We start from the raw sequence: 12,041 nt of genomic DNA, 5'->3' as shown, positions 1-12,041 counted from the left end.
AATGTCCTTTAATACATTTGCATCTTTGAGCATCTGTCAAAGTATTTACCTTAGGCTAAATTTCTAAAAGAGGAATGACTGGAGCAAAGGTATGCACTCTTTTTAATCCATCAAATCATCTCCATTAATAATTATATCAATTTATACCATGTATCAAAAGTCATACCAGAGTGCTAATTTCTCCACATCCTAGCCATCAACAGCTATAATCAAAACTTTAAATTTTTTTCCCCCAAACATTTAAATTTTGAGTTACCCTAGTCTGGCAAAGAAAATTTACATCACTCTTTCACTGTGCATTTCTTTGTTTATTCATGAAGCTGTGCCTTCTCCATCTATTTACTGAAAATTTATATTTCTTTTTCTGTGAATTGCCCATGAAATTATTTTTCATTCTGGGCAAGTTATCTTTTGTCTTATTGATTTTAAGCAACTTTGTATTCTGTTTTTTAACAAGGTTTTTTTTTTTTTTAACAAACTAAGAATTGGTATCAAAATTTTAACATCTCTAAAATGATTTTTCCCCTTTCTTTTATCATCAATGAAATATCTTAATGTTAAGCTATCTCACACATTCTAACTCTAATTGATTATAGTATTTATTCTTTTAATATAACTTCTGGGCTCATAAAAACACCCTCATTTTCTGAGGCACACTGAGCCTCAGAAAAGTGATCTTTTAAAAAAAAATTTCCATTATATTAGCACATCCAAGGAAACTTAGACATTTACTCTTTAAGAATTTAATAAACCACCGATATCCCAGATCTTATAATAAAGAAAGATTTCCAATGTTTTAATAAATTTCTGCCTACACTAATGGTAAAACAACTTAGGCAATAATATCATGTAGAAAACTGTGACGTGTTTAAAAACTAATTCTTCACTTATATGGTTAAAAATATTTTTTTGTATAACAGGTCAGAGTAAAAAAAACTTATGGTAGTTTGATAATTTATCATTTTATACAAAGAGATTTTGTTAAGATTATAGTTATATAAGTAGCAAATATTCTACTAGATTTTCAACCAGTTCTAAAAAGGAAAATTATATTTCTCACTCACCTTTTCCAGATCAAGTTCCTTTAAAAGAATACTTGCATTCTTATTTGCTTCTGCAGCCTGTTGGTCTTTAGCCTTCACAATTGTCTCAACACATTGGTGACATTTTTTCAACAGTTCCTATACCAGAAATGGAATTATATAAATACAGAAACACATAAAGAGGCCAATAAAACTTGAGCTGGTAAGTATACCAAAGCTCAGGGCTTAAAGCCCAAATTACTGAATATTTACTAAACCAAATCAACTTATCCTTTGAATCTAGAATTTGACTGAAAAATCAAAATAAGCTACCATTTTCTTAAAAAGTTTATGTGTTCTTAGAAAACTGTCTAATCAGGCTAATAATCTAATGATAAAGTTTAGATGCAGTCTGTTAATTACAGTCCGTATTAGGAAGAAAATCTCAAAATAATTTATAAATTATTCTTCATTTGCAAATGGAGAAACTAATCCTTGAAAAATCAGGTTATCTGTCTTATAAAGGATGAAAAGAACAGACTGTTAACATATACTTTGGTATATAATCCCATAAAGAATAGAAATGTGCTTCAACAGCATATTAAACCTACCTTATCAGTGATTGTTGCTATGTATCTCATGCATTCTATATCAGAAGGGAACTGATTGACTTCCTTAACCAAATACTGAACAACTTTTACATGACCCTGTAAAAAGTACAACAAAAAGGACACAAAGAAAGTACTGAAAGCTGGCAGATATCCTTAAAAACTTAAGAGCAAAAGGTATAGTAACACTTCAGAATTTACTAAACTTAACAATTGAAACTATGAAAATATGAACAGAGAGAGGTAAGTACAGCATGATGGGAAATACACGGAAGACCAAATGACATTTCTCCTGAATTTAATTTGCTCACATCCCACTGAAAATAGAAATACTTTTGAATAGAAATAGAAATAAATCTATTAATAAAATAAAAACTGGTGATGTGAAATCTCACTCAATATAAAAGGGAAATTAGATCTAAAAGAGGATATTCTAAATTCCAAAGCATTATTTTGCCCCTTTTTGCTTTTTCTTACTGTTCATGGGGTTCTCACTACAAGGATAGTGGAGTGGTTTGCCATTCCCTCGTCCATTAGAACAACAGTTAGAATCTTACATGGAACTGATAATTTTGACTGGTTCAAAATTGGAAAGGAGTACATCCAGGCTGTATATTGTCACCCTGTTTATTTAACTTATATGCAGAGTACACCATGCAAAATGCCAGGCTGGATGAATCACAAGCTGGAATCAAGATTGCCAGGAGAAACATCAACGTCAGATATGCAGATGATATCACTCTAATGGCAGAAAGTGAAGAGGAACTAAAGAGCTTCTTGATGAGGGTGAAGGAGGAGAGTGAAAAAACTGGCTTAAAACTTAACATTCAAAAAACCAAGATCATGGCATCTAGAATCACTGGGGACGGTGACTGCAGCCATGAAATTAAAAGAAGCATGCTCCTTGAAAAGAAAGCTATGACACACCTACACAGTGTCTTAAAAAGCAAAGACATCACTTTGCTGATAAAGGTCCATCTAGTCAAAGCTATGGTTTTTCCAGTAGTCATGTACGGATGTGAGAGTTAGACCATAAAGAAGGCTGAGTGCAGAAGAACTGATGCTTTCGAATTGTGGTGCTGGAGAAGTCTCTTGAGAGTCCTTTGGATTGCAAGGAGACCAAACCAGTAAATCCTAAAGGAAATTAACCCTGAAAAGTCACTGGAAAAGACCTTGATGCTGGGAAAGACTGAAGGCAAAAGGAGACGGGGGTGGCATAGGCTGAGATGGTTAGATAGCATCACAGATTCAATGGACATGAATTTGAGCAACTTCCAGGAGATAGTGAACGACAGAGAAGCCTGGCGTGTTGCCAAGAGTCTGATACGACTTAGTGACTGAACTACAACAACAACTTTGGCTCTATCTTACTAAACAAGGTGGACTGTCATATTTATCTGAGTCCTATGACTTGAATCTAGGTGAAACATTTTCTAGATGGTATTATCAGAGGCTTGATGATCTGTAATCATTAAAAGTACATCTATTTTAACAACCAAACTTGCATAGTTTCCCTTAATACTAAGGTTCTAAAACATCTTCAAGAAGTAATCTGATGGGGAAAATTCCCTGGTGGTCCAGTAGTTAAGGTTCTGTGCTTCCAGTGCATGTGTACGGGTTTGATCCTTGGTGGGATAACTATAAATAAAATCTTGCACATGCCACGGTATAGCCAAAAAACAAAACAATTAAAAAGAATTAGTCTGATAATGGCAAAAACCAGAAAAGTGGCTGCCTCTTGGGCAGGGAATTAACTGAGAATGGGCATGATCAAAGTTTCTAGGATTATGGAAATAGTTTATATCTTTATGGGATGTGGGTTACATAGGTATATGCATTTATTAAAACTCACTAAACTTAGCATCTTAGATTTGTGCACTTTTAATATATGTAAATTATATCTCAATTTAAAGCAAAGAAAAAATTGGAAAAAATATTTAAGATTTTTTAAAAGACAGGTAACTTACACTGTTCTCATTCAATAGCTATTTACTGAGAACCTAGTGTGTGTCAGGCACTGTGCTGAACAACTAGGTATAAATAGTGGTGAAAAAGACAATCATGAATCTTCACCTTCATAGATCTTCCAGTCTAATTAGGGAGTGAAAGTGAAAGTCACTCAATCAGGTCCAGTTCTTCACAACTCCATGGACTGTAGCCTGCCAGGCCCCTCTGTCCATGGCATTCTCCAGGCAAGAATACTGGAGTGGGTTGCCATTTCCTTCTCCAGGGGATCTTCCTGACCCAGAGATTGAACCCAGGTCTGGGGCAAATTCTTTGCTGTCCAAGCCACCAAGGAAGCCCCTAACCGGGGAGAGGAGCATTAAAAAACTAATACATGTTTGTATGTATAATTACAAAATGAGATAAAAAAATAATGGTGAACTATAAAAGAGAACAAGAGAAACTTTTCATTTTGCAAGTTAGGAAAGGACTTTCTGAGAAATGATATTTAAGGAGTGGACATTAAAGAATGAGGAGAAGTGAGCCAGGTGAAAAGCAAGTGAAAGAATATTTCAGGAAAAGAAAACCAGTGAGCAAAGGGCCTCAGGAAGTTAAAAATTTAGTGACTTCTAGGCCAGTGGCTGAAGTGTAGTGAGCAAAGGGGCAAAGGGGAAGGGCAGTAGAAATGAATGGTCTAAGGCTGGCATGAGCCATATCAGCTTTGTAATATACAGCAGAGAAGTAAACCTTAATATATATAGGAGGTATAATAAATTTTTATGAGAGTCTACTTGTTTTTGTTCCTCTTAAACATCTATCTACCTGTAATATCTGCCCTGAAATCTAATGTTTTATGTATATAAATATAACAAAACTCCTCAAGATATGAAGTTATTTAACAGCAAAGTTGCTTATAGGGAACTACCATACAGCTCTTAGATTTGGCCACAAAGAGAGTAGAGACAGCAGGGGTGTGTATATAGAAATAGCGTCAATTCCTCAAGACCAATTTATCTTTCTCCTATGACTTTAACTTTCAAATTCAGTAGTTTTAAACAAATTCTGTCATTTTTGTCCACATCAAGTTACCTTGCGAAATGCTGACATAAGAGGTGTGATTTTCCGGTTATCAGCTCCATCCACATCAGCACCTGATCGCACTAGCAATTGCACCACTTCAAAATGACCACCATTAGATGCCAACCAAAGTGGTGTGTTTCCCTTCTTGTTACGAACATCAATATGGGCTCCCCTGTACAAATCAAAGAATGTTAGTATAGCTTGCTTCCTATGAGAAGGGGCTAACTTTTCCTTTTTTTCTCTAATTTATCTTTTCTCTTTTATAAAGTAGCAAACAAATACTCTGTTCTTTTAAATGTCAAATAAAGTAAAACAATTTTATTAACTGTAAAGGCTCTGAAAAGTGAAAGGGATCATAGGAAATTTTTACAAATATAAAATTTACCTACCTATTAATCAGGAGCTCACAAAATTTGTAGTGACCTTTGTCCGCTGCTATTGTTAAAGCAGTGTCTCTTGATGAAGGCACAGGGGGGGCATTGACATCTGCTCCTTTATCTAGGAGAACTCTTCCAACCTCTGCATATCCCCCAGAAGCAGCTTCCATCAAGGGGGTAAGACCAGTCTGTTTAAACCAAAAAATTATGTGGGTAAATTATATTGATTTCTTTAAAGGACTGAAACAATGACTTATAAGTTGATTCTATTTCTGATTTTCTCTCCCAAGAGAGCTAAGCAAAATTCACTCTTAAGCTTTACTAAAATAGCAAGTGAAAACTGTTAGATTCAGTTAAGACATACTAGACTAAATTAACTTATACTACCTTATGGTAATAAAAAACAGTTCATAACATCTCTGTTGTTATAAATCTATATGAGACAGTAACTGTCTCTTTTAAGAAAAAAAAAAGTGATAATCAGGGAAAAAAATAAGAGACTTTTTCAGACATTTTCAGATATTTTCAATTTGAAATGACTACTAGGTTGACCATTGTCTGGTTATAAAGAATTACACATAAGCTACGTGTTACAGGGGGTCTAAGTACCTAATAGTTCTAAGAAGAGAAATTATAAACACTGACACTAACTCCTACTTTCTAAATGCTACACTGTCATGAAATTGTCATAATCTGTTACAATCAGATTACAGTTGCCTCAATTTTAGTTCCTTCAGTTTTGTAATTTATAAAGTAATTTTTGATTGCGATTTTTACCAATGGTAAAGCACCTGTCTCATTAAAGGAGATCTTAGCTGTCCTTAATAAAGTCAGGAATGGTGACAGTGTGTCACTGACCACTGGATAGCACTATTCTACAATCCTGCACTGGGGCAGGAATTTCCTAATTTTAACTTAGAAAAATTTTAAATAGCACATTCAATTTGAGTGTGCTATGCTATATTATGCTCTTTCTATTAGAAATATGTCTGAAGTAGTTGACAAGTTATAAAATGCTTACCTTTGCCCTATGTTCAACATTGGCTTTTCGGTCCAGAAGCAAGCTCACTACTTCTGCTCGGCCTTGGAAACAGGCCAAGGTGAGAGCTGTGTTCCGATTGGTCTCTATTTGGGCATTAATATCTGAACCCATATCAAGTAGCAGTTTCACTGCAGGAACATGTCCATTCATTGCAGCCAACATCAGGGGAGAAATACCTAGTTTACTCCCAGTCCTAAGGGGGGAAATGTGCTCAGAAAATTAAAATAATATGTTGCCTGTTGTTTTTTTAAAAGCAGAGAGAACATAAAAAATGAAAAAGTTTCAGTGAAAAGAAAGCTTTCTAACACCAAAGAATAGATTTTATTTGTTTAGTCTCAAAGTTAGAAAACCTCATAATTAGGAAAATCTCACAATTAAAAACACAACCCCTATTCAGAGGCTATAAATTTCTAACTATATATAACAAAGAGTTTTCTGAAATGAAACCTCTTTGAAAACAGCCCTGTTAGCTGAAATAAGCTCTGATTACCACAGGAATAATTGTTGGCCTTGCAACTTAAGTATTATCTTGCTTAAAAATGGCATCTAAATATTTAGGGGAAAACACTTAACTCCAAGGTCACAATTTATTAATCATGAATAATAAAATGAACAGGTGATAGATACCTTGAATTAATTTCTGCCCCAGCATTAAGCAGAATCTTAATGATATTAACATATCCTCCAGATGCAGCTAGACTCAGTGGTGTATAATCAGACACGTTCCTATGTTCTTTATTTGCACCCCGAGCCAACAGCAAGTCTACCACCTACAAAGTAAAATAGGAACAGAGAAATCTAGTTTACACCAAGGGTTCATCTTATAATGAATGAAGCACAAAGAAATGGGATCTTTAAGTTCTCTAAATATCTAACATTTTAATCAGATACTAAATATTCAAATCCCAGTACTAAATAAATGAATTCAATTTTATATCAAGGAATTCAGACCTATGAAATCCTAATTATACTGAAATAACATGTTGTCACTCTTTTGCTTCAATTATTAAGTGACAAATTTGCATTTCATGTGTTAGGATTTTGCTCCATTCAGACTCAATAAATGTAAGGATACAGAGAATTTCTATTTTGCCTAAAAAGGCAAGAAATAGATTCTTTAAAAGGACATTTACTATTCTCATTAAATTTAATATAAAGATCTCAAAACACATGCAAGTTTTATTCATGTAGCTAAACTACTAAGCATATGCATATTTAAAGTACAAATAAAGTGTTTACAAAGTGAAAATAAACATCAGCATACTTCCTGACGTCCACCAGAACATGCTAATGAAAGAGGAGTATCCTTAGTTCGTTCAGATTGTGCTTCTATGTCTCCACCTTTATCCAAAAGGATTTCAACAACTCCAACATGTCCTGCTGTTGCTGCCAGGATCAATGGTGTGAAACCTAAATCAGAAAATAAAAATCTTAGTCAAATTTGTGTTTTTTACTTCTTGAGCCACTGTTTTTTAATTCTCTATTGTTTTAGGAGGAAGAAGTCTTTAGGACAGATACCTAAAATCATTTAACATAAAACTGCTTTAAACCCTAATTTGTTACTGACAAAACCCCATAAATACTTGATAAAAAGAAAATGCTAAGTCAAAGAAAACTATTCAAGCTTATAAGCATAATAAACTTTGATACTTTTCTATGCTCTACTTTTGGACCAAGGAAAAAGCAAACACAACTTGCTGTACTTCCCAGAATGATCTATAATTTTTGAATTTCTGAATAATAATTTGGCTCTGTAGATGAACAAATCTGGATATACTTAATTGAAATATGATAACCCACTGACTAGTCCAGGAACTACTTACTCACAGTGAAAAAAAAAATTGTTTTCTGACACTCAAGATTTTATTTCTAACACTTCTTACCTTTTTTGTCTCTGTGTTCAATTTTAGCATCTCGTGCTATGAGTACAGATACAAGTTCTTCATGGCCACCTGCACAAGCTAGGGTTAATGCAGTGTCATGATTGCTCTCAGTCTAGGAAAAGGAAAAAAAAAGAATTAAACTTTTTTCTGTTTATGGTGGGGTTATTGATTGAAGAGCAAATAATGTTAATTTCCACAATTAATGTACAATGAATCTTTTCCTTTCCAAAGAAAATTGGAATGTGCAAAAAATAAATATAAATAAAGCAGTCTACTTACATGTGCATCAATGTCAACTGAAGGATACACAGGGGGTATAGACTGGGAAGCCACATTGCTTGGAGACTGAGAACAGGGTTCAGGTGTAAGACACTCTATGTTTTGAGAAGAGCTGTTTGAGCCAGTGGGCACTCTGCTACTCACAGCTGAAAAACAATATTCATATTGCTGAATTCTACTTAAGAGAGTAAAGTCATTTGTATACAGAAAAACACAGAAAACAGAAAATTCTATAGCAGTAATACAATGCAGTAGTCAGATCACAAGCTTTTGAGTCAGATGGACATATGTTTGAATCCCAGTTCTACCAATGACTTTCTGATCTTGGGCAAGTAATTTAAACTCTCAGAATCTCAATTTCCTTATGTGTAAAATGGGATGATAAATATAGTACCTTCATTGTAAGTTTGTTGGGAATAGAATACTGAGCATGGTACCTGGCATTTAGTGAATACAGAAGAAATAGCAGCCTTTTGCAGGGCCAATAGGAAGAAAATAGTTTCCAATTAAAAAAAAGGAATTGTAAATCTTAGTTTGAAAAAGGCAGTTAGATAAAAATATTCTGAAAATAATGCAAATTTTTAAAAAAGAAGAAGAAAAATAGAAAGAAGATGTAGAAGAAGGGAAAGAACAAGTTAGAGTATCTCTCTCATAAATAGCAGAGAGTATGTATTTTTAAAATTTAATATTTACTCTGAAAATTTGCAAAAATGAATCAGTGTCTGAAAATCAAACTGCTTTAAAAATGAACACTGGAACTTTTATTTGGGACCTCAAAATCTAGTGTCTGAAACTGAATTAAATGAAATTATATCCTTGTGGCTCTGCATATTTCTTTTCTTTCATACAAGACAAGAGTTTGCCCCATGGAGGGGGAAACAGGACACATCTCAGAGGGATATTGTGAACTGTCTGTGAGATAATGTATAAAAAGCATTTAACACAGTGTTTGGTATGGTAAGTGCCCAATATATGTAATTATCACATATTTTATAGGACTTCAGTACTATCAATCACTGCATTGAAAAATAAAACATTACAATTCACTCAAGAAAGAAAAAACTCAGAAAAAATATATAATCAATAATATAGAAAAAGACAACAAAGTTTCAGTGATGGCAATTAACTTCCTCTTACCCATGCTAAAAGTCAGTCAAAAACACATAAGTCATAAAGGAAAATGTAAGCATTTCAATGGTTGGAGAATGTTTTCTCTCTAGAATTTTGATATGGCTGAATCCCAATCAAGGATACTTATGACCACAAGTATGAAAGATTAAGTGTAGTATGCTACTTCTTCATAAATAATAGCAAATTTTAAGGACATTACTACATGAGCTGTCCCTCCCTCCTCCCAACCAATATATATAACATCTTGATCATATGAATTTCTGCAGCTTCTGTTACCACATAAATATACACATAAATATTTAGCCATATGGTTATAAATAAAAATGATTATAAACATTTGTTTTGCCTTACAAGAATGTGCATGATGAAAACAAAGCTTTAAAAATCTGTCACTGGATGAATTAAAAGCACATAGTATTTTGCCGCCCCCCTCAAAACAGCTGATAAGATTGGAAAAAAGTTCCAGAAACAAGACACTAAACTTTGATATATAGCACCTTTGTAACACTAAGATTTTAACAACACTCTCATAATCATTAACATGTTAATAAAAAATTACTTTTCTATCATTGTTAAATTTGTTTATTCATGCTATCTCTTTTTGTGACTATGAAAAACAGATATTCAAAAAAATTTAAATAGTTGACTAGAGTGCTATGTCAGAATGTGATGGTATAAAAGACTTTTTTTAGAGTTGGTTTTTAAAAAATACTTTTGTACATTTAACAGCTCTCTTATCAAAAAAGTGTTACTACGTTGATTGCACACTTTGGTACAACAGTATCCTAGAAACATTTTTTCCTCCTTATAATAATGACAATCAGAAACATTCCACAGAAGTGACTTTAAAAGGATTAATTACATATGAAAAGTTCTAAAGATAAAATTAGAAAATAGCAAAAATTTTAAAAGTATATGTGGAATAAAGGATTTATTAAGATAAAATTATACCAGGACTATGACAATTTCAAAAATCCTAAAATGCTTCCTACGTCTGAACAAAATGTCTCTGAAAATGACCAAAACAGATTATCATGAAAGTCATTACATAATTAGAATTAAATTCATGTACTATCCTAAAATGGGGTGATACTTTACTTAATTCTTTATAAAATTTAAGACAGTTTTGTAGGCAATATGGAAGATAGTAATGTTGCAAGGTCTTAAGACATTAAATCACTGTAATCCAATTTAGGTAACAGTAACTGTATTAAATATTTCCATATAAATAACAATCTATAAATAAAATATTAACATCTACTAGAAGAAATTATTACTTAAAGATATTTTATTGTAAATTCCCTCAAAGATAATTTTCCAATTACTTCATTCTAAAACCTAAATTGACTATCACCGGATTGCTTAAAGCAAGATACTTTTGAATTGGAATGTGTTGAGAGCCTATGAAGATGCCAACAACATTAACAATGTTCTAAAGTCACAAAACTGTATTAAACCTTATATACAAATCATATCTAAACATAAAAATAACAAGGGAAATTGTTATTTGATACAATTTAGAATCCTAAGAAAATAATATCTTAAATATAAACTCAGAACTTCCAGTTGAATCAAATGCATGCATATTATATCTAAGGTTCTTAAATCTGGCTGAATTGAGTTTGAATCTCAACATTTAACTAGCAATTTAATTTCCATTAGCCTCAGTTTTCAACAGAAAAATAGACGGGAAATGGACTTATTTTCTAGTATTATTAAATAGCTCATGAAATTGCATATATAAAAGCATTTAGCACTGAGCTTGGTAAATGGCAAGCACTCAATAAATGTAAATAAAGAGATATTAGTTGATTTTTTTAAACTAAGGAACTTTGTATATTAAGAATGAAAATTTTGCTAGATGTTTCTAGAACTGTTCAATGGTCAAGCTATTTTGAATTTCTTTAAACTGCTGTTTATTTTCAGACCTTTATTCTAGACATCTGAACTGAGAATCACTTGCTATTATGATAACTTCAAAAGCCCAGCACTTACTTTCAGAAGAAATGGACCTGAAGAACCATGTTTTCAATTCAAGAGTAAACATATATTCTGGTTGGGACTACATAAAGTATGATACATCTAAGACTACATACTAAACTGCTGTCAGTCAACTAGTGAAGTTATGACATTAATAAATTATGTATCTAACTAACTCGCTTTCATGACAAAATTTTGAGATAGAACAGCAGTTAAAAAAAAAAATCCTGGGACTTCCCCAGTGGTTCGGTGGTTAATTAAGACTCTGCCTTCCAATGTTGGGGGTGTGGTTTCAATCCCTGGTCAGGGAACTAAGGTCCCACATGCCTGGCGTGCTGGGAAAAACAAAATATTAAAAAACCCTCCTAAGAGTAAAACTTACTGCTATTATCTAAAGTAAAATTGTAAGATGTATTCTCTTTTATTAATAAGGCATGATATCATATAAAGGCATGATAACTAGATTTGATATAGGTAAAATTAATTACATCTTTGGCCTAATCTATAATTTTATTGACATAGTAACACCATATAATCATGGAACTAGGTATTTACCTAATTCATCCTTATTTAATTTTTTTCACCTTCAATTAAGAAATTAAGAATAATTCAGACTTAATAATATTTTAAATTTTGAGGCAAGTCTTCCTTTTTGCTATATATTTTAAAATATAAGCTTCAAAAATATGAAAAGC

General features: G+C 32.7%; 1 protein-coding gene across 7 annotated transcripts in view; it reads right to left on the bottom strand.

Annotated features, from left to right (window-relative positions):
• Window positions 1–12,041, bottom strand: part of ANKHD1 (ankyrin repeat and KH domain containing 1) — a 109,555-nt gene that overhangs the window by 17,205 nt on the left and 80,309 nt on the right. For all 7 annotated transcript variants that reach the window (XM_060415840.1, XM_012178613.4, XM_027970311.2 and 4 more), the window contains 9 exons: window positions 8,236–8,381; window positions 7,957–8,068; window positions 7,338–7,483; window positions 6,701–6,843; window positions 6,053–6,266; window positions 5,044–5,219; window positions 4,664–4,826; window positions 1,634–1,729; window positions 1,065–1,181 (listed from right to left, as the gene is read on the bottom strand). In XM_060415840.1, coding sequence (XP_060271823.1) covers window positions 1,065–1,181; window positions 1,634–1,729; window positions 4,664–4,826; window positions 5,044–5,219; window positions 6,053–6,266; window positions 6,701–6,843; window positions 7,338–7,483; window positions 7,957–8,068; window positions 8,236–8,381 — 1,313 coding nt within the window. The remainder of the gene's footprint in view (window positions 1–1,064; window positions 1,182–1,633; window positions 1,730–4,663; window positions 4,827–5,043; window positions 5,220–6,052; window positions 6,267–6,700; window positions 6,844–7,337; window positions 7,484–7,956; window positions 8,069–8,235; window positions 8,382–12,041) is intronic.

The sequence above is a fragment of the Ovis aries genome, chromosome 5, assembly GCF_016772045.2.
Source record: "Ovis aries strain OAR_USU_Benz2616 breed Rambouillet chromosome 5, ARS-UI_Ramb_v3.0, whole genome shotgun sequence".
NCBI classification, from domain to species: Eukaryota; Metazoa; Chordata; class Mammalia; order Artiodactyla; family Bovidae; genus Ovis; species Ovis aries.
The sequence above is the reverse complement of the archived record's forward strand: the minus strand, read 5'-3'. Positions and strand labels throughout refer to the sequence as shown.